The sequence below is a fragment of the Chiloscyllium plagiosum genome, unplaced genomic scaffold (genome assembly GCF_037043375.1).
Source record: "Chiloscyllium plagiosum isolate Xiang-an unplaced genomic scaffold, Cpla_swu_hap1 HiC_scaffold_10, whole genome shotgun sequence".
Lineage (NCBI taxonomy): Eukaryota > Metazoa > Chordata > Chondrichthyes > Orectolobiformes > Hemiscylliidae > Chiloscyllium > Chiloscyllium plagiosum.
In genome coordinates, this window is record NW_028270148.1 from 86,636,335 (window position 1) to 86,659,774 (window position 23,440).

Genomic DNA, 23,440 nt, shown 5'->3' on the forward strand with positions numbered 1-23,440 from the left:
ACCCCATAATCTGCAGGCATTCCTTTTGATGCTTCAGCGGACATCAGAAAAATTATCAAAGGGTCAAGTTGCAAAAACCTTCATGAATAGTGTAAATATGCTTGGCGTTGATCCTGACTGGATCATTTGGGCCCATATTTTAGATTGCCATGTAGAATCTATGGAAAACCTACTTGTTAAATCTTAAAATTTTCCCTCTCCTTCCTTTCTGTATAATCAGGAAGACGAAAGGAAATTCTAGAAGTTTCCTATGGAGCATAGAGGCTAGTGTAGGCCACTCAGCCTCTAAAGCTTGTTCTGCAATGGGTGAAATGTATGTGTGCTCTCTTATCTTTCACTCCATATCTTTTTATGCCATTATAAAAGAAAAGTACTGCAAATGCTGGAGATTTGAAGAAAGAACAGTGCTGGAAGATCTCTGCAGATATAGTTGAGTTCACATGTCAAGTCTAATATGACTCTTCTGTGGACTCAATGTTAACTTAGTTTCACTCTCCACTAATGCTGCGAGACTTGCTGAGTTTCTCTAGCATTGCTGTTTCTAGCCCTTCATTTCATTGCCTAATAAAAATCTATCAATCTATCTTAAAGGTAAATTGCTCAGCATCCATAACCTTTTGAAAAAATACAGATTTCAACTGTTTCATGAACACCAGATAATTAATGCCTAATTGCATTTTGTGAAAAATCATACAGTTTTGACCTTTGTGGAATACTGTGGGAGCTCAACTAATGTGGCTGCTGTTGCTTGTACAATGGAGGTATTATATGTTCTTACAGTACTGTTCCATTGCGCCTGATTATGGGAGCACTGGCTGAAGAACAGAATTATAAAGTATTTCTGTAACAGAAGTAGTATTGGCTTTGACTGTGTGTTGCGTGCTGAAGTTTTTAAATATTTCCAGCATCAGATAAAACCTTTCCATGACAGAATCAGATAAATTAATACTTTGCAACATTTTATTTTGTACCAAACTTATATTTCATCAGGCTGACAGTAAACTGAAGGCAATTGTGTAGATTGTAATGGCAGGAGAGCAGTTGAAAAGACTAGACTAGCCCGAAGGAGGAGAGATCAGGCAGAAGATTGTGGTAGTTGAGCAGGGTATAAGCTGTGGGACTGTATAGTTAGTTCGTGTTTTCTTTTGAAACTAAGTGCTTGTTTTGATGTGTATGGGCCAGCACCTCACAGGCTGACGTTACCATGAAAGTTCTGCCTTCTCAATGTCACCGCTTGCCTGAGGTGTGGCCCTCCTGTTAAACTCACCACAGTTGTCTCTCTCAGCCGAGTCATATGGTCCTGTTGGGGCTATGATAACTTTATCTATGCTCCAGGTAGTTGTCGGGTCACACTAGGAGTTTTGAAATAGTAAAAGGAAAATGTAGCAAGATGATTTGTTCTGTTGCATTTTATTCTAAATGGTCATTTTTCAGTGAGTTATCATATTGTCAGTTCATCTCTGGGACCTCTCTTTAAGCCTAACACAAGACTGAGGTACATAAAAATTGCCTGTCCTCTGAACAAGAAAGGGGCGGTAGAAATTGAAGATTTGTTTTATAAACAAAGCCTGGGATCTGTTGCTGAATATAGATATATCGATATACTCGGCCTTTGAGATGTTTTACTCGGAATTGCAAATAAGACAGTTTTCAACAATTGATTCTGGCTCTAACTCTGTACTATAACTATATAGTAGTTATTTCCTATGTTATGGAGATGTTGCTGTTTTCTTATTATGGGATGTTTGTGAAGATATTTTATTGAGATTTACCCACTTTCTGATAATCCTTGGGATAGAAAATTCATGCTTATCAGTTTTATCATATCTTCCTCTGAAGTCACCTAAAGGTAATAAGTTGGTTTTTGACAAAATGTGGATTGATCAGGCTTTGGATATAATGATATCACTCTTCAAATTAATTGTAATAGTGTTGAGTTGTTTACCTATCATGTCACTTCATTTTATTTTCTCCTTACTGTATTTTGTTTAGTTGTACAAGGAGTAATCAGGTCTGGTATGAACTGAAAATTGGAACTTTTATTTTCCATTGCTCTCTGTTAAGAGTTGGCCAGTTTGACAATTGAACCTGTCTGTGGTAAAGTATTTAACAAAGAATGGCAATAATGCTCACTTCTTCCGGAAGATGATTAACTTGTATGCAGTTATAAGTTACAGGTTTTTCTTCTATAATGTGATGGGTACACTCTTGAGCAATCCTGTGCTATATAGAGAAACAGCGCTTAGTGTAATTGTGTTACAGCCAACACCCATTTTAAAAGTTCGCACTTGGAAACAGTGACCCTAGTTTGTCAATCGCATTATAGTGAATTTGCATGATAGCCGAACGACTTATTATAGGCTAGAGTCCAGACCAGATTTATTACAGTTCAAAGGTTTCCAGAAGATGCAGAAGAGTCATTAGTAATTCTTCAATGCGCAACTGAGCGAATGTTTTGTTCATAATCCAATGTTTTCCTTAAATTGAAAATAGCAGCAGTATGCGTCAGACCACTCATTAAATGGAGTGAAAAACCAGCTGACATTTGAGTGTCCCCATTAGAACTTGAGGCTGTCTGCTTAGTACAGAGACCCCTCACTGATGGGATATATTTTAAACATTTGCAAGCCCTGTTGCATAGAAGAGCAATAGCAGTAGATAGGGAATTTTAGAGAAGAATTAGAGCTCAGGTTGTGGATCAAGTTGTCAGTTTGTTCGCTGAACTGGTGGGTTTATTTTCAGATGTTTCATCACTATACTAAGTAACATCTAGTGATCCAAGCTTCTAGTGAAGCATTGGTGTTCGGTCCTGCTTTTGCTGTGTCTTAGTTTGTTGTGGTGTGTGATATAATTTCTGGTTCTGTTCCTCAGAAGTTGGTAAATGCAGTCCAAATCTGTGTGTGTTAATGAGTTGCGGTTTCTATGCCACACATTTAAGAATTCCTGCGCATGTCTTTGTTTGGCCCGCCTCGGGGTGGATGCATTCTCCTGGTCGAACTGGTGACCATCTTCACAGACAAAGAGGGACACCAGTTCGACTGGGACAGGCCAAACAAAGACATGCGAGGGAATTCCTAGAGGCCTGGCATTCAAACTGGAACTCCATTAACAAGCACACAGATTTGAACGGCATTTGCCAACTTATGAGAAACAACTGGAAATTACATCTCGCACCACAACAGACCAAGACACACACACAGCAAGCGGGACTGAACACCAACGCTTCACCGGAGGCTCACTGATGATGTTGTTACCTAGCATAGTGATGAAATATCTGAAAACAAACCCACCAGCTGAACGAGCAAACTCCCAACCTGTTAGAAGAGAATTTGTGGGATGTGGTGCTCCCAAGTAAATTGCATGCCAACTGATTTGGAGCTAGAACTGTCAGCTGCATCAAAATCTTAGGTGTGTTTCTAATAGCTCTGCGAGTGTACACATGCCATGTGGCCTCTGGCTCACTGCCACCTAAATCAAGGGCAATAAATTCTGGCCTTGCTCATCCCAAGCGCAGACTTTGAAGAAACAAAATCTTTTAGTTGTTTTAAGTTTATGACATGTTCAGTTTTATGCTTTTTATTACCCAGAATCAGAGGACAGAGCTGATGCATGACATTTTTTAATGCAGTTACGTTATGATTTGGAATACATTGTCTGAAAGTGGGATGGAAGCAGATTGAGTGGTAACTTTGGAGAAGGGGCAGAGGAATTAAATTGGGTATTATTCCAAAGAGCCAGCAAAGTTCCAATGCACTGAATGGCTTTCCATATACTATGATTCCATGATGTCCTTTATAGCTGCTTATTGCAAGCTCTTGATCTCTATAGTAGTAATAAGTAAATGGCTCATTGTAGAGGTATGTATGACTCCACCTTGGTAAGATAAACAGAGCTAACATATGGCAGCAGACTTGATATTTTTGCGTTGGATCCATTTGTCCAGTTTCTTTTTGGGCAGTAATGTTCCGTTAGGATTGCAAATACATAGTTGTCCAAGTTAGTCCTTTTAAAAAAAATCAAGTAGGACTTTTGTAAAACCAGTGCCATAAGACACACTAGTTTGTCTAAAATTAATGGTTATTGAATTTATAGTTAAAACGCTCTGTCCCCTCAAGTGAAGGTAACCTTTACCATAGCTAATTCATAAATAAATTAATCGTGCCTATTTCTGTTGTATGGTTAGCCATTTTAAACTTTGTGAAAGAGTTTTTGCCTTGGATTTCATATTTTTATATTTTATTGCTTGCACTTTTAAATGACGTGAAAGCAAAGACGAAATAGCAAAACAATTTGAGCTTTGTTGCAGTTTGTGTTATCAAAACTTGTACTGGTTTTAGATGGATGAAAACTCAGCTGCAACTTTCTTGGCCCTTCCCTTATTTAAAATCTACCCTGATGAATAGCAGGAATTGTGCTCTGATGGTTCAATAATTTCTTTTTGTAGCAGTTTCAGTTGACTTGTTGGTTATAGTATTGTAGTAATTCTGCGCTCTCAATGAAATTAATTATTCAAGTTCATGCCGCAGGCTGATTAAGTATTTTCCACTGTTGGTTTTATAATTAAGTAACATATCATCAAAGCTTTTACGTTAATGTGATTCAGCCTTATTTGAAGGTGAGTTGAGTGCAAATTTCTGTTTTATGATGCTACCCAATACTCATTCCATAGACTGTCAGCCTTTGGCTCTGGTGACCAAAGGAAAACATATTTTGTTATGGGAACTGAATTAAAAAATGAAATATGTTTATTTCTTGCATGATTGCTGTTCTTTTTATAGTTTAGTGATGTGGTTAATTATGGCTTCAACATTAACCAATTATTAAAGTTAAGCAAATATTTTATATTGCTTCTATTAATTTGATATTTATTGATATTGTTAGAGGAGAAAGTGAGGTCTGCAGATGCTGGAGATCAAAGTTGAAACTTTATTGCTGGAACAGCACAGCAGGTCAGGCAGCATCCAGGGAACAGGAGATTCGACGTTTCGGGCACAGGCCCTTCTTCAGGAATGAGCAGAGAGTGTTCAGCAGGAGAAGATAAAAGGTAGGGAGGAGGGACTTGGAGGAGGGGCGTTGGAAATGTGATAGGTGGAAAGAGGTCAAGGTGAGGGTGATAGGTCGGAGTAGGATGGAGGCGGAGAGGTCAAGAAGAAGACTGCAGGTCAGGAAGGCGGTGCCGGGCTGGAGGGATCCGGCTGAGACAAGGTGGGGGGAGGGGGGATGAAGAAACTGGTGAAGTCCAAGTTCATCCCCTGCGGTTGGAGGGTTCCCAGTCGGAAGATAAGACGCTCCTCCTCCGACCGTCGGGTTGTTGTGGTTTGGCGGTGGATGAGTCCAATGACCTGCATATCCTCGGTGGAGTGGGAGGGGGAGTTGAAATGCTGTGCTACAGGTTGGTTGGGTTGGTTCGTCCGGGTGGCCCAGAGGTGCTCTCTGAATCGCTCCGCAAGTAGGCGGCCTGTTTCCCCAATATAGAGGAGGCCACACCGGCTGCAGCGGATGCAGTAGATGATGTGGGTGGAGGTGCAGGTGAATCTGTGGCGGATATGGAAGTTTCCTTTGGGGCCTTGGAGAGAAGTGAGGGGGGAGGTGTGGGCGCAAGTGTTGCACCTCCTGCGGTTGCAAGGGAAGGTGCCGGGAGTGGAGGTTGGGTCGGTGGGGGGTGTGGATCTGACAAGGGAGTCGCGGAGGGAGTGGTCTCTACGGAAAGCTGATAGGGGAGGGGAGGGAAATATATCCTTGGTGCTGGGGTCTGTTTGGAGGTGGCGGAAGTGACGGCGGACGATGCGCTGTACATGAAGATTGGTGGGGTGGTAGGTGAGGACCAGTGGGGTTCTGTCCTGGTGGCGGTTGGAGGGGCGGGGCTCAAGGGCGGAGGAGCGGGAAGTGGAGGAGATGCGGTGGAGGGCACCGTCGACCACGTCGGGGGGGAAATTGCGGTCCTTGAAGAAGGAGGCCATCTGTGTTGTACGTATTTTGAACTGGTCCTCCTGGGAGCAGATGCGGCGGAGACGAAGGAATTGGGAGAATGGGATGGCGTTTTTACAGGGGGCAGGATGGGAGGAGGTGTAGTCCAGGTAGCTGTGGGAGTCGGTTGGTTTGTAGTAGATGTCCGTGTTGATTCGGTCGCCTGAGATAGAAACAGAAAGGTCTAGGAAGGGGAGGGAGGAGTCCGAGACTGTCCAGGTGAATTTGAGGTCGGGGTGGAAGGTGTTAGTGTAGTGGATGAACTGTTCAACCTCCTCGTGGGAGCACGAGGTAGCGCCGATACAGTCATCAATGTAGCGAAGGAAAAGATGGGGGGTGGGGCCAGTGTAGTTGCGGAAGATGGATTGTTCCACATACCCTACGAAGAGGCAGGCATAGCTGGGGCCCATGCGGGTGCCCATGGCTACTCCTTTTGTTTGGAGAAAGTGGGAGGATTGGAAAGAAAAGTTGTTCAGGGTGAGGGATTGGAAAGAAAAGTTGTTCAGGGTGAGGGATTGATATTGTTAGAACTAATCAGGTTGCGTATTTTACTATTGACAGTTTCAGGTCTGACTAAATATATCCCTGCTTTAGCATTCCAAATGTGCCCATTTGCCTCTACTTACAATTTAAAGTTTTCATTTTGATATATAATATATAGCTATTAAATATTATAATCCCAGTTTGGAAAATATTGGGCAAACCTGATATTTTTAAAAATCTGGTTGTTAGACCATAAACCACGTCAAGAATACAAAGTGTGGAATATTCCTAGAGTACTGACCTTTGACAATGTTGGAAATGAAGTCCCTTTAAAAATTGACCAGAGCGCACACTAGAGATAATGGAGAGCCGTTGATGCTCATTGGAACATACATTTAGGGGCTGGTGGGCTCCTGTGGCACAATGGTGGTATCCCTATCTCTGGACTAGAAGGCCCAGGTTTAAATTCCACGTGCTCCAATCATATGTGATAACATCTCTGAACAGGTTGATTAGGAAATTTAGAAAAGGCTGTTTTCTTCATTAGGGTGGTTGGTTCAAAAAGAGATAACCTATTGGAGCTTGTATTGAACTATGAAATGCAAATAACAGTTGTAGAAAGCTGACTTCTGTTTTCTGCTTTGGTAAATGGGCGCTCAGCAATACAATGTGACAGTAGAGGATTAATTTTGATCCGTTCACATAGGAAGATAATTTTTTATCTGACAAAAGTATTGCTTCCAGGACTTCCTGATGCAAAACAACCTGAGTCATGTTTTCGGTGGTCTAACTATGATCACCCGCTTATTTTTTTGGAATTTGAATCGTGGAAACAATGGAGGAATGAAATGTAAATCTGAACTCTATTTCCGTATCCAAGAGGAAATGAGGAATGGATTTGGATTTGTCTTTAACTGGAAAAAGTAAAGTGTTTTCAGAACTGAATGAAAGCTACTTTGATGCTGAAGATTTACAAGAGAGCTAATTTGTCGGATGTCTACGAGAAGTGGTCGACTTCCGATAATTTAAGGTGACGGCCAATCAGCCCGTGGAATGATAAATCATGAATTTTGATTACTTTTCAGTCTTTAATCTAACATCAGAATACTGGAGTCTGTGCTTTAAAATTATTTTACACTTATTAAACATTTGGATAGATATTTGATTTTGACTGGTCTACGTTCTGTGGTAATGATTCTCTTCTCTTTTAAAACAAATGGCTGCTGCCCTAAACCAATTCAATTCCAGCTACCTTTTTGTCACAAATTAGAGATTCTGCAGTGGTACAGAGAATGGAGGACTCCATGGTCTTTGACTTTCAAGATCATTGGAGCCTTGCCATAGACACTTGTCAGCAACATCCTCTTGATACAAGTATTCTGAGATCGTTTGTACTTTTATTGGATGGTGTGGATCAGGACAATGCATGAGATTTGGATTGCCACCAAAAACAATGGAATCCTAACAATACACAAGGAGTGATCAATAGGCATTTTCACTGTAAGTCAAGGTATGCAAGGAATTGTCCTAAAACCAGGAACAGGAATTCACTTCAAATATATTAAACAGGTGGTTCTGTTGATGCTCATTGCGGCATACATTTAAGGGCTGTGGTGGGCTTTTGTGGCACAATGATGGTATCTCTACCTCTGGACTAGGAGAAAAAAAGACCCACAAATATTGTATCAGTTGTTCAGAATTGAAATTGAGCCGTGAATATCTTTGTCTGCAGTTTATTCAATTATGCTTTATTGGATGATGGATGTACCTCAGTGTAGCATTAATTGGAAAACTCTTACTTCAAAAGCTTTGACTAAGCAAATTAATGTACAGTTAAAGAATACAAAAGCACCACCTGCTTTATTTTGAGGGGTGATAGGAGGACCATTCCAATATTAATGTACTATGAGATCTAAATGGAAAAAGCTGAATTCCAGAGATCAGGTTAGAGTGATTACTTTTGACATCAATGAGCTGTAGCGATACTGGAATCAATGGAGAAAAGCTCTGCTGTTGGAGTCATTCCTGGCCCATTAGAAGATGGTTGTGGTTTTTGGAGGCCAATCATCTCAGTTCATGACATCGTTGCAGGATTTGCTAATGATAGTGACCTAGGTCCAGCTACCTTCAGCTGCTTCATCTGTGACTGTTCCCCATTTAGAAGAACCTCGATTATGCGAAGGACACAGGCAGGGAATATTTCATTCAGTTAGTCGAAATTCAGATAATCGAATGCTGGATAACATAATTTAACCGAGCATCGGGATCTTGTGATTTTGCCAGATAATCTGATATTCAGATAATCGAATGCCAGATAATCGAGGTTCCTCTGTATAAGGTCCGAGTTGGAGATGTCTGCTAATGTTCAGCACCATTCGTGCTGCTGCATGTATTGAAGCAGTCCATGTCCAAATGCAGCAAGGCGTGGACAATAGCTAAGCTTGGGCTAAAAAATCAAAAGTAATATTGCTGCCACAAATGCCAGGCAATGATCATCTCCAAAACGATAATCTAGCCATTGCCTCTTTACATTCAATGGCATAACCATCACTGAGCCCCCGACTATCAACATTCTAGCAGGAAAGGGTGTTGGTGAGGACTGCAGATGCTGGAGAGTCATAGTCGATAAAGTGTGGCACTGGAAAAGGCACAGCAGGTCAAGCAGCATCCGAGGGGCAAGAAAGTTGACATTTTGGGCATAACCCTTCATCAGGACTGGGGAGGGGGAAGGGGGCTGACAAGAGTAGAGGATATTTAATACAGATATGAGAACATCACCATCTGCAAATGATCCCTTCCAAGCCACTCACCGACCTGATTTGGAAATATATTACTGTTTCTTCACTGTCACTGAGTCAAAATTCTGGAATTGCCTCCCTAATGACATGGTGAACCAACCTAGGGTGCATGTACTTCTATCAGCACCAATGTGGTCCTGAATGACTTAGCATTATTGCTTGAACATCTTTGAGAAGAGCAAAGATGAAGTTCACTGAATAAGGATGTTGTTCTATTCAGTTGAAGAATCAGTGTCTCTCACTTAGAAAATTGGCCCCTGGAAATGAGTCTGACCAGCAAGAGGATGATCCAAATGTTGCATAGATGGTTTTCCCACCCATCATCTCAAAATTAAAAGCAGCTGCTACCGGATGCTGGAGGTGCAGTTAAAGAAGTTGAATCCCTTGTTCAACAAATCAATATATCCTTTTTTGGAAGACCCCACCATACCAAGTTGTAAATGTCCCATTAGCCCAGGAATTTAATGAAACGCTGTTTATGAACCTGAATGTATGGGGCATAGGATTAAAATATTTGTTACATTTTGTAGATATGGCTATTAGATTCAGCGTTATCTACTGTAATAAGCAACAAAGAGAAATAGACAATAATGGATTTTTTATGGATAAGTGAGTTGGCATAACTCCAGAGTGCCAACAAGATTTATGACAATTACAACATTTAAAAGGTATTTGGATGGGTATATGAATAGGAACGATTTAGAGGGATATGTGTCAAGTACTGGCAAATGGGCTAGATTAGTTTAGGATATCTGGTCAGCGAGGACAAGTTGAACCTAAGGGTCTGTTTCCATGCTTTACATCTCTGACTCTAACACATGAGAATATGCAAAAGATTTTTCTTTGGACATGTGCAAATACTTAAATATAGTAATGCCAATGAACATTGCAGAAAGTCCATTTGACAATGGTTTGGGTAAAAGAAATCATGCAGTAGCTGATGACATGTAATCCAAGATGAATTGAATTATCAGCTTCATTTTCTCTACCCACTTAAATGTGCTATACGATGGCAAGACAGAGTTTATCAAAGTTGCAAGCATGAGAAAAAATTCAGAGAACATTACACTTCATTCAGCCATTTTGGGGAACTTCTGTTTTCATGACCGGGTTTACAACTAGTGGACTTAAGGAATGGAAAAGTCTGTGAAAAAAATTAGAGGATGTGATGGGAAGGCTCTTAACAGTATAACATGGGAAACAGACCATAAAAGCACATTCCCGACAAGTAGTAAAGGTGCATTATGCATTTTCACGAAGATGATAATAAAATGGCACATTGGGTGTTTCTTGTGATGTGGAATACAGAGGGGGGAGATTTGGTAGTTCAAATGTTTGGCACAGATGCATGTGCTAATCGTGGCGAGTGAGATTGTCTGCCTGAAGTGGGTTCAGGTGTGGTGTGCCAGCCAGAAGTATCAGAATATTGGAGAAAGGCCCTGCATTGAGCTGGTAGGTCTATGGGCAAATACAAAAATTGCTTAATTATCCAAAAGGAAGCTAGAGAGATATGAGGGCATTGGAGTGGAGTCATAATTTGAGAGATATGCATCACTAAGAGAAAGAGAGTGATTTATAGCCAATCTTGACAGGAATAGTCTACAGAGACCTCAATAAATCAGGTGACAAGCCAAAGAAAATGCACAGAACCACAAATCCCAGTGATTGAGAGGCATTTGTAACTGCCACTAGATTAGAAGACCGTATTTGGTGAACTAAACAACACATCTTAGAGAAAAAAGATAGCAATTGTTTTAGCCAAGGTTTTTGCCAAAGTAGGGTTCCAAAGCATGTCCGATTTGGAGGAAAATGGAAGCAGGCAAACAATCCACGTATTTTTAAGTGCAGAGTCAGCATAGATGTACGCCACAGGCACAAATTCCAATGTGAGTTGTACAAGAAAATTTTCTGATTCAGTATGTGGATGTACCTACTAGAGAAGGTGCAAAGCTTCATTTACCTTTGTGAAATAAGGCAGGGCAAGTGACTGAGGTGTCAGTGGGGGAGCACTTTGGGGCCAGTGACCATAATTATATTGGTTTAAAAATAGTGATGGAAAAGGATTGACTGGATCTAAAAGTTGAAGCTCTGAATTGGAGGAAGGCCAATTTTGACGATACTAGGCAAGAACTTTTAAAAGTTGATTGGGGGCAGATGTTTGCAGGTAAAGGGACAGTTGGGAAGTGGGAAGCCTGCAAAAATGAGATCATGAGAGTCCAGAGACAGTATAATCCTGTCGGGGTGAAAGGCAAGGCTGGGAGATGTAGGGAATACTGGATGACTAGAGAAATTGAGAATTTGGTCAAGAAAAAGAAGGAAGCATATGTCAGGTATAGACAGCAGAGATAGGTTGAATCCTTAGAGTACAAAGGCAGTAGGAGTATTTTTTGGCGGGAAATCAGGAAAGCAAAAAGCGGACATGAGATAGTTTTGGCAAATAGGTTTAAAGAAAATCCAAAGGAATTTTAAAATTCCATTAAGGACGAAAAGATAGCTAGCGGTTCCACACGTAAACTGACTTGCTAATCTTTGAGGACCCCTCAAAGATCAGCAAGTCAGCCTATGTGTGGAACCGCAAGAGATGAAGAGATACTAAGCGAGTATTTTGCATCAGAGTTTACTGTGGAGAAAGAGATGGAAGATATAGAATATGGGGAAACAGATGGTGACATCTTGAAAAATGTCCATGTTATAGAGGAGGTGTTAGTGGCTTAAAACGCATAAAGTTGGATAAATCCCTGGGACGTGATCAGGTGTGCCCTGGAACTCTGTGGGGAGTTGAGAAGTGATTGTTGCACCCCTTGCTAAGATATTTGATTAGATTAGATTAGATTAGATTAGATTAGATTAGATTAGATTAGATTAGATTAGATTCCCTACAATGTGGAAGCAGACCCTTCGGCCCAACCAGTCCACATCGACCCTCCGAAGAGTAACCCACCCAGACCCATTTCCCTAATGCAACTAATACTATGGGCAATTTAGCATGGCCAATTCACCTGACCTGCAAATATTTGGACTGTGGGAGGAAACCGGAGCACCCGGAGGAAACCCACGCAGACACTAGGAGAATGTGCAAACTCCACACAGGTAGTTGCACGAGGCTGGAATCAAACCTGGGACCCTGGTGCTGAGAGGCAGCAGTGCTAACCACTGAGCCACCATGCCGCCCTGTGTATTATTGATAGTCACAGGTGAGGTGCCTGAAGACTGAAAGTTGGCTAATGTGGTGCCACTATTTAAGAAAGGTGGTAAGGAAAGGCCAGGGAACTATCAACTGATGAGCCTGGCATCTGTGGTGGGCAAGTTGTTGGAGGGAATCCTGAGGGACAGGACTGACTTATATTTGGATAGGCAAGGACTGATTAGGGATAGTCACCATGGCTTTGTGCATGGGAAATTGTGTCTCACGAACATGATTGAGTTTTTTGAAGACGTAACAAAAAGGATTGATGAACATAGAGTGGTGGACGTGATCCAAATGGACTTAAGTAAGGTGTTCGACAAGGTTCCTATGGTAGACTGGTTAGCAAGGTTAGATCACATGGTATACAGACAAAACTAGCCATTTGGATACAGAACTGTCTTGAACATAGACAGAAGGTGGTGGTAAAGGGTTGCTTTTTAGACTGGAGGCCTGTGACCAGTGGTGTGTCACAAGGATTGATTCTAAGAACACTTTTTTTTGTCTTTTATATAAATAATTTGGATGTGAACATAGAAGGTATGGTTGTAAGTTGCAGATGATACCAAAATTGGAAGTGTAGTGGACAGTGAAGAAGGTTACCTCAGTACAATGGGATCTTAATCAGATGGGCCAATAGGCTGATGTGAGGCAGATGGAATTTAATTTAGATAAAGTGAGATGCTGCATTTTGGAAAGGCAAATCAGAGCAGGACTTATACACTTAATGGTAAGGTCCTGGGCAGTGTTGTTGAACAGAGACCTTGGAATGTAGGTTCATGGCTCCTCGAAAGTGGAGTTGCAGGTAGATAGGATAGTGAAGAAGGCGTTTGGTATGCTTTCCTTTATTGGTCAGAGCATTGAGTATAGGTGTTGTGAGGTCATGTTGTGCAGGGCATTGGTTTGGTCACTTTTGGAATATTCTGGTCTCCCTGCTGTAGGAAGGATGTTGTGAAACTTGAAAGATTGACCAGGATGTTGGCAGTGGTGGGGTGGGGGGGGGGGGGTTCATAAAATCATGAGGGGTGTGGATAAGGTAAATGTACAAGAAGTTTTCTCTGTGGTGGGGGGAGTCCAAAACTAGAGGGCACAGGTTTTAGGGTAAGAGGTGAAAGATTTAAAAGGGACCTAAGGGGCAACTTTTTCACACAGAGGTTAATGCATATATGGAATGAGCTGCCAGAGGAAGTGGTGGAGACTGGTGCAATTACAACATTTAAAAGTCATCTGGGTGGGTATATGAATAGGAAGGGGTTAGAAGGATATGGGCCAAATGCTGGCAAATGGGACTAGAGATATTTAGGATATCTGGTTGGCATGGGTGAGTTGGACTAAAGCGTCTGTTTCCGTGCTGTACATCTGTGACTCTAACTCAAATTTGGAGAATACTCAGGTTGCAGATAAACGTCAGCCCTGCTGTACAGAAAGCATCATTGTCAAATGGGACCAAAAGGTCAAGGAAAGGTTGCGAACCAGAAGTTTTGAGCAGTGCCTGGGTGACAGATCAGTATCAATTCACCTATAGTGGGCAATGTGGTTTTTATAATATTTTTGACTCTCTTTAACTACCCGTTCATGGGGTCTAAGTCCACAAATCTAAAAGCAGCTTTTCTGGAGGGTAACTTACTTCAGAGAGAAGTGTACCTACAGCATTTTGAAGGAAGCATCCAACCTAGGTATCTCTGGAAATTGAATAAAATATTTGTGTTGGTAAATACTTTCTTGTGTAGTATTTTTTGGTGATGGCACTAAGGTGGGTACCTTTATGATGCATGGTGTCGATTGTTTTCTTAATGAGATAGCAAAATGAGTTTGAGAAGGGATTTAAAATCGTGCTTCAGGTCCTTTTGGATATGTTGGTTTGGAGATGAAGTAGTTTGAATCAGATGTCGTTTCACATCAACAATCTTTCTTGCAAAGTGCTAGTTCCATCATCATTGGTCTTGTCAGGTCTGCATAAAAAGATGTGCCTGCTTATGTTGAAATGGAGCAATTGCTGGCTTGTCAGCAATTGGTTAAGTGTGCAAACGAGAACAGATGCAAATTTTGCTGAGTTAAAACTTCTGATGAAAAACTTGAAAGGCTGAGCATATCTAAAAAGTAAATTTAAATGTACGGATGTGTATGCTGAAATTTTCATCTTTAGATGATCATGACAACATTTTTTGTGATGTCTCACCTGCCAACCTCATTGAGGAATTTTTCAGTGTAGGTGGTTCATAATTCCTCATGGCAGGGTGCATGGGAAGAAAAGTAGCCTTGTGGTTTGGGAAGTCAAACAATGAGTAGTCAAGAGTATAATGAGCATGGAAACTTTTGCACTGGTAGATGTGATGGATATAGCGTTTTATTTATCTAAGGTTTAGAAGAAATGTTCTGTGTAAGGGGTCTCGAGGAACCATACCTATTGAATGCTATCTACATAACAAACCCTTGGGACAGTGTACGTTCTACAAAATATGTAAATGAAATTAAACTGAGAATAAAAATAGCAGTCTAAAGCAAATTTTGGAGCAAATTAAAATATCAAAACACAGATAGGGACATATAAGCAAACATTTATTGTGTTATTTTACTAAAGGAAATGCCTCTAATGAGAAGTTAGGGGAACCTGGAAGAAGGACACTTTGTATTGTAAACCTTAGGGATGTTAAATTTATTTTGTGTGTGTGTATCTTTTAAGTATGTTTGTGAAATTTATTTTTTAGAAAAGGTTCTGACAGTGTTAGAAATAATGGTCTCTTTACGAAATACCCAGGACATGCTCCAGAGATAATCGAGAGCAACTGATGCTCATTGGAGCATGCATTTAACTCCATCACGAAGGGTGGTTGTTTAGGTAGGGATGTGAGTAGATTGTTGTTTGTACTGAAATCTGAAAAGCTAATTAATATTTGAGCAAGGCAGACTGACTCATACTTTGATTTAATAGATAATTAGCAGTATAACAATCCTGAATTATGGGTAAATGTATGTCATCTCTTTGTTCTTCAGAAATGTCTGCAGTGGCCAAAATAGTTTAGCATATGTTAGCAGCAGGGACAGTTTAAGCAATAATGATTTCTACACAGTATCAGAGGCCTATGATCTATGAGGCAGCTCAAGTCTTGAACTATGATGGAAATCAGCCTCTCTGGTTATAGTGGTAGCAAATATTTGTTCACGGCAACTGTGGTACTTAAAACCAGCCAGCCTGTAGAAATGGAGTCACTAAATCAATATTTTGCCTTAGTTTTCAGTGTGGAGGACATTGTGTCATCCAATAATAATGGATAATTCAGAGATTATATAAAAAAGGAGGAACTTAGAGCAATCATCATTACCACTAGAGAATAAGTACTGAGCAAACTGTTGAGATTGAAGGCAGATAAGTCTTCCAGGGCCTGATAGTCTGCATCCTAGGATCCTAGAGGAACATCGAACATTACTGCGCAGTGCAGGCCCTTTGGCCCTGTATGTTCTGCCGACCTGTGAAATCAGTCTGAAGCCCATCTAATCTACAATATTCCATTTTCATCCATATGTCTATCCAATGACTGTTTAAATGCCCTTAAAGTTGGCGAGTCTACTGCTGCCACAGGCAGGTTGTTCCACGACCCTACTGGTCTGAGTAAAGAAACTACCTCTGACATCTGTCCTATATTTATCACCCCACAATGTAAAGCTATGTTCTCTCGTGCTAGCCATCACTATGCAAGGAAGGGGTAGCAGAGATAGTGGACCCTTTGCCTATAATATTCCAACATTCTCTGGATACCAGAATGGCTTCACTGGATTGGAAAAATGCTAATATAACACCCTGATTCAAAAAGGGAGGGAGGCACAAGGAATGACGCTACAGAACAGTTTAACATATGGATGTAGGTTTGCTCGCTGAGCTAGAAGGTTTGTTTTTAGATGTTTTGTCACCATACTAGGTATTTATGTTTGTTTCCTTGGTTTGGTGTCCCCATCTGTGTTTGGTGATATTATTTCCATACGAAATCCCAAACACACAAATAGAAAGCAGGCTACACAGCCAGTGCTTCACCCGGTGGCTCACTGGAGATGTTACCCAGTACGGTGACGAAACATCTGAAAACGAACCTTCCAGCTCAACGAGCAAACCTACATCCAGAAACTCAACCTGAGCTACAAATGTTCTCAAAACAAAGGTTAATCATATCATTGGGAAATTTAGAATCCATCATTAAAAGTCAAAATCAATCCATCGCAGTCAGCGTGGTTTTATGAAGGGTAGGTCATGCTTGATTAAATTGCTACAGTTCTTTGAAGGTGTAACAAGCAAAGCGGATAATGGGGATTCTGTCGATGTAATATATCTTGACTTCAAGGTGGTGCTGCACAAAATGTCAAGACACAAAATTAGATTACATGGTGTTAGGGGTATTTATTACTTGGCTAGAGTATTGGCTAACGAAGAGTAAGCAGTGAATTGGGTTGAAAAGAAATTGGTGTTTTTCTGGTTGTAACTGCGGGGGTGCCACAGAGTTCGGTCTTGGGCCCATCTATTTACAATCTATTTTAATGACTTGGATGCAGCAATAGAAGTACTATAAACAAATTTGCAATTGACACTAAAATAGGTGGAGAAAATAAGTTGTCGTGAAGAAGTAAAAATTTACAAGTGGGTATGGATTGATTAGGTGAATGGACAAAATGTGGCAGATGAACTGAACGGGTGAGGTTATCAGTTTTGGTTGGAGGAATAGAAAGATGATCTGTAATCTAAATGGAGAGAAACTTCAGTAGCAAAAGTGTTAGCATTTAGACAAGCTCTTGCTGCTATCAGTGGCCGTTCACTTACTAATGTGGATTGCATACAAAAGACAGTGTTCTTCCCTTAGTCCTGAAAAAGGACAAAAAAAAGCATTATGCTGTACAGGAATCTTGCTGTCTAATTAGGAAGCTTTGATTTCTCCCAAAAGACTTTCTTACCTAGTCTTTTGACTTGATAGGGAAATTCCATGTGTCGATTTACTGTGCTGCTAATGTGATTAGTTGCCTGGGAGATGGGTCCAAAAGAAAATGTTGGCATATTCAAATGTAGTGTGGTGCTGGAAATGTGTACAGCAGGTCAGGCAGCATCCAAGGAGTTGGAGAATCAACGTTTTGGGCAAAAGCCCTTCTTCAGGATTCCTGATGAAGGGCCTTTGCCCAAAATGTCGATTTTCCTGCTCTTCGGATGCTGCCTGACCTGCTGTGTTTTTCCAGCACCACACTCTCAACTCTAATCTCCAGCATCTGCAGTCCTCACTTTCGCCTCTATTCAAATGTAGATTCCTATGCTACAGTAGGAATGCCTCTTTGACGTGACTGCATATATGGAACTGCACCTGGTATTTAAGTGAGATTAGATCGTTTGGATTAATGTGATTGTCAAGAGGAAAATCCTCTACTTTTTGTTGGAATCACTTTTTAAATAATGTACACAGAAGAAAAGGTCATTGAGCTCACACAAATTCACTATGTTCTACACTCATCCCTGTGACCATGCTGTGCTTCTCCTAGAAGTAAAGAAAGAAGGAATTACTGCATCATATTCCCTCTCCTATTTATCCCCTTGAGGGCAAGCAGGCAAACCTCGGGAAATTCTGAGTAGGTCATTAATCAAATGTTTTCTGTCTGGCTGCCATAGTTTTTCATAAATATGCTTTACACCTTAAAGAAAAACTGCAAGGAAGCAGCCCACTTTAGGATAGTTATTTTGAACATTGAACATTCTTAAAGATTTTATCTTCCGCTTTCCCAATTGAAGTATTGCTGTCCAGTTCTGTTCAACCATGTCACCTCAAAACATCTTATTCACTTGTATGCTACTGATGTTTTTAATAATTTTAAGATCCAAATCCAATCTCAAGTCTGTGCCTGTCCAGTTAGTATAGATGCAAATGATTAAAGAAAATTTTAGTATATTTGGACCAGTGATTATCCGCATAACACCCTTGTATCATCTTTAGATCCAATATGATTGAGACGTATGGGAATCCCAGTGAATTTCACCAAACACTTGGTTGAACTTCTCTGTGATCTGATTTATACTAATTGGTCAATGCAATAGATCTTAAGACCCTGTTCATCTTGGTGACAGCACCCAAACCTTTGAAGAGCAATCAATGACTACCTTAAGTATAGTCTTTTTTGCATCCTTACCTGTTAGAAGCATGAGTTTTGTAAATCTGTTGTACATCATTTTATCTTAGAGTCATAGAGATGTACAGCACGGAAACAGACCCTTCGGTCCAATGTGTCCATGCCAACCAGATATCCCAACCCAATTTAGTCCCACCTGCCAGCATCTGGTCCGTATCCCTCCAAACCCTTCCTATTCATATGCCCATCCAGATGCCTTTTAAATGTTGCAGTTGTACTAGCCTCCACCACTTACTCTGGCAACTTATTGCATACACATACCACCCTCTGAGTGAAAAACTTGCCTCTTAAGTGTCTTTTTCATTCAGAGGGTGGGTATGCAACCACTTCTCCAGCATCCTAAAATTAAATAGCTATGCTTCGTCTTCTGTCTCAGATGCTATTTGCCCAATGTTTGAGTAAGTTTGTTGACTGTACTCTATGCTTTAATTTAATAGGAAGGAACTTGGCATCAATCCTGGATATTCCATTAAGAGAGAGATTTTTGAATAGACAGTGTATTCCTGTCACAATCTCTTTTAAAATGGATTTACTTGGGCATAGAAACTTCCAGCACTTTGTGTCTTCTGTGTGTTTGGAACTTTCACTATCAACTTAAGTATTTCCTATGGATTTTTTTTTTGAGATGCATTGTAATGTGAATCGATCAGAAATAAGTTCTGTCGCTCAGCCTGAAGTTAAGATCTAGAATTCTGGTGTTTGTATATTATGAAATTTATTCAACTGTGTATATGTGTATCTGTGAATATAATACAAATACAGTAGCCCAATTTACTTCAAACCACAATATTTACAGTCACACTGTTTTTTCATTAATATTATTCTCTCTGCTGTTCTTTCAACCTTAGTCCACAGGTGGGTTAGTCCACAGTATCCTCGGCTTTTTATCTAAGCATCTCAAAGGATAGGAAAAGAAAAGCAAAAGCCTTAAGTAATAAGAAATTGTATTTACTTCTATGTTGATGGTAGATCAATTCACTTGTGCAGTGAGAATACAGTAGCTCAAAACTATGATCTAGAGTGAAGAAAACTTAATGGCTATTGCAGTGTTTTATCAGGAACGCCATTGTCAGAGAAGCAATTGAATAGTTAAGTGTTAAGGGCATTAGATTCATACTTGCTTTCTTTTCATTTTTAGCTACTGAATGTTGTTGTAGTGGTACTACTGCTTGAATGATGCCTGCTGAAGTATTCTACTGTACTGTTTTACTTTCATTATGCTTAGCCGAGTTCTGGGTGAAACTTGAGTTGGAGCAGTCCCCTTTGCAAATCGTAATCTTTCTTTCTTTACATTTCAGAAAAGGTGACTGTGCCAAAGCAGCTGACATCTAAAGACAAGAACATTGAAAATGTAACTGTAATCAGTGATAAGCATGGGAAGAAACAACGCTCCAATATGCGAACAACAGAAAGAGACCATAAGCAAACAGTGCAATGTGCATTTATGTTAGACCCTATCACTGGGTCTTCTGCAAAGAATTCAATTCCTAACAAGCCTTACCTCTGCCTTAGCTGTAGTAACTCCAACTCTCCAGTCTCGGTGCCCGTTAACAGGCCAACACGGCAAACTTCTAGAACAGATTGCCCAGCTGACCGCTTGAAATTCTTTGAAACTTTGCGATTACTTCTTAAGCTTACCTCAGTTTCTAAACGAAAGGAGAAGGAGCAGAGGGGTCAGGAAAATACCTCTTATGAATTGAACAGATCAAATGAACTTATTTGGCTGGAGCTACAGGCCTGGCATGCAAGTCGTAGCATAAGTGATCAGGATGTTTACCTATACACTGCGCGCCAAGCTGTCCCTGATATTATTGATGAAGTTTTGAACTTCAAAGTAAATTATGGAAATCTCTGTGCTTGCAAAAGGGATGGTTATGCTGATGCTGCTGGAGATGATGAGATTTTTCAACAGAAGACTGAATGTTTTAGGACTTCAGGAACACATGTCTTTGGTCACAGTAATTATCAGGAGCACATCCAGTGTCAGAGAGTTGCATTTGAGCAGGTTAAAAGTATTATGGAGCTGCTAGAGTCTGTGGAAGCACTTTATCCATCATTGCAGGCCCTTCAGAAAGACTATGAGAGGTATGCTGCAAAGGACTTTCAAAGCAGAGTGCAGGCGCTCTGCTTATGGCTAAACATAACTAAAGATCTGAACCAGAAATTGAACTTAATGCGCACAGTCTTGGGCATTGAGAAATTACCAAACATTGGCTGGCCAGTGTTTGAAATTCCATCTCCTCGTCCTTCTGGAGCAAGTGACCCAGATGAGGAAGAGGACAATAGTGACAACTGCTCACAGACTTGCCTGTTAGAAAATGAAGATGCGCTTGGTCATGAAGATGAAATCACTGAGTCAGAAAATGACAGAGAATATAGTGCATGTAAGCACAAAGCAGGGATACATGTTCATTTTCAGTCTTTGGATGGTCTCCCAAAGAAATTTGAAAGATCCATGTCTGAAGATGAAGCACCATTAATGGGAAATCAGACTGCTGAGTGCCCATCTGACACTAGTGTCAACAGAAATTGTCAAACCTCTATTTATAGGCCTTTTGTTGATAAAGCACTGAAACAAATGGGATTACGGAAGCTCATAATGAGACTTCACAAGTTAATGGATGGGTCCCTACAAAGGACTCGAATAGCACTGGAGAAAGATGTTAGTACACTGGAGGTAAGAGCTCTGACTTAGTGGTAACAATGCTGAAATTATGAAGGTTTTAAAACTTTTTTTCAAGACATTAGTCATATTTTATATTTGTTTTTGCCTTTTATGACCGTATTAAATACCTTTTAACTAATACTGAATGTTATAAAGTTGCATCTATCAGGACATTATAGACAATGGCTGGTACGAAAGTAAAAATACAAAATATTGATGGTATTAGTATGCCAAACAGCATCTGTAGAGAGAAAAAAAAAGTTAACATTTCAAGTCAATGGACTTTTTATGAGAACTGGAGGACCTCAGTAATTTACCAGGTTTTCAGAAAGAACAGAGTCGAGGAGTGTACTGAGCAGAATGAATTGAAAAAAGAAAGTCTGTGATAGGGCAGGGATGATTAAATACAGTAAAGGATAATGTTGGCAAAAGGAATGGTAATGATACAAATTGAGGTTTGGAAGTCAAACATGAGAAGAGAAACACCAACTTGAAAGGAACTAACTGAATGTAAAACATACTAAAGCATGTCACTGGAGTTTTGCCAAGACACTGAAGCACTAACATATGTTGCAAAACCAGATGGTTAATGTTGATTTTGAGCGAAGTCTTAATGGCGAAGAAAGAGGTGGATAACTTCAGTGACAGAATTCCATACTATGCAATCCTGGCAGCTGAAAAGATTTCTGCCAGTTATAGAACAGTGAAGATTTCTGGTGCACACAGCCAGAATTGGAGGAGCAAAATTTTAGACAATTAAAGGACTAGAAGAGATTTAACATAAGAAAGGGTAAAGCAATGGAGGAATTGGAAAATAAGGATGAAGTGGTGTAAAAAGGTTTTACTGAAACATAAGCTATTGTCAATTGGATACCGATGCCTGAATGGAATCTGGTGTGCCAATGGTTGCATTAGGCTCGCTTTTCTTTATGATTTTTATTGAATTCATATTTCAGCATCTGCTGTGATGGGATTTTAACATGTTCCCATAACATTAGCCTATGATTCTGGATTACCAAGGACATTACCACTCTGTCACTGCCTCCTCATATATAATATTCCCACTTTAGCTTTATATCAACAAATCCGGGAAAATTTGTGCAGTGTAGTTTTCAATTCTGTGTGAAAAAAGTTTACCTGCCAAGTACCCATATGTACAAACAATGGTGTTGCCAATATTAAAATGATAGACTTAGGAATTGCAGAGAAACGAGTACAGGTGTAATTTGCATTCTAATTTAAAATATTAAGTACTTTTTTTATTTGCAATAAAAGTTCTAATTTGTATGCTTGAGAAATAAAGAATTCAACCTTGGGGTGAATGTGATTATGAAAATAAATTGATTGCAAATTCCTTGGGTTCTGTTTCCACCTCTTGAATTATATTTCAAGTGATCATATCAGCTATATGACCATAGAATATACTATAGTAGTATTGCTTGGCAGTTTGCTCTGCATTCCAGGTTATGATGTAGGCCTGGTAAAAATCTTATGATTTTAAAATAAGAGTTCTGCGTTTTCTTGAGATAATCTATTTTGACAGCACTCTGGCAATAGCACTGAAGACTGCTCCAAAACTTGCCACACTCCTAGCCACCTGCTCCAGTATAGCTACAACACTAGCAAGTCCCCAACAATGTGGAAAATTGCCAACGTGTGTCCTGTACATACAAAGCAGGATAAATCCAACCCAGCCAATTATCGCTCCTTTAGTATACTCTTGATCATTAATAAAGTGATGGAAGGTGTCATCAAACAGCATCTGCTTAGCAATAACCTGCTCACTGGTTTGGGTTCTGTCGGAGCCACTCGGCTCCAGACCTAATTCAAACCCTTGATTCAAACATGGAAAAGGAGTTGAATTCCAGAGGTGAGGTGAGAATGACTAGGCTTGACATCAAGACCGCATTTGACTAAACGTGGCATCAAGGAGTTCTAACAAAGCTGCAATCATTGGAAATCCGGGGGCAAACTCTCAGGTGGTTGGAGTCCTATCTGGTGCATTGGAAGAAGACTAAGGTTGTTGGAGGTTAGTCATCTCAGCTCTAGGACATCTCTGTAGGAGTCTGTCAGGGTAGTGTCCTAAGCCCAGCAATCTTCAGCTACTTTATCAATGACCTTCCCTCCATCATACCATCAGGAGTTAGAATGTTTTGCACTATTCTGAACTCCTCTGATACTGAAACAGAT

At 40.3% G+C, this 23,440-nt stretch overlaps 1 protein-coding gene across 5 annotated transcripts in view; it reads left to right on the forward strand.

Annotated features, from left to right (window-relative positions):
• Positions 1-23,440, forward strand: part of map3k4 (mitogen-activated protein kinase kinase kinase 4) — a 216,128-nt gene that overhangs the window by 74,167 nt on the left and 118,521 nt on the right. For all 5 annotated transcript variants that reach the window (XM_043696303.2, XM_043696305.2, XM_087991522.1 and 2 more), the window contains one exon: positions 19,884-21,262. In XM_043696303.2, coding sequence (XP_043552238.2) covers positions 19,884-21,262 — 1,379 coding nt within the window. The remainder of the gene's footprint in view (positions 1-19,883; positions 21,263-23,440) is intronic.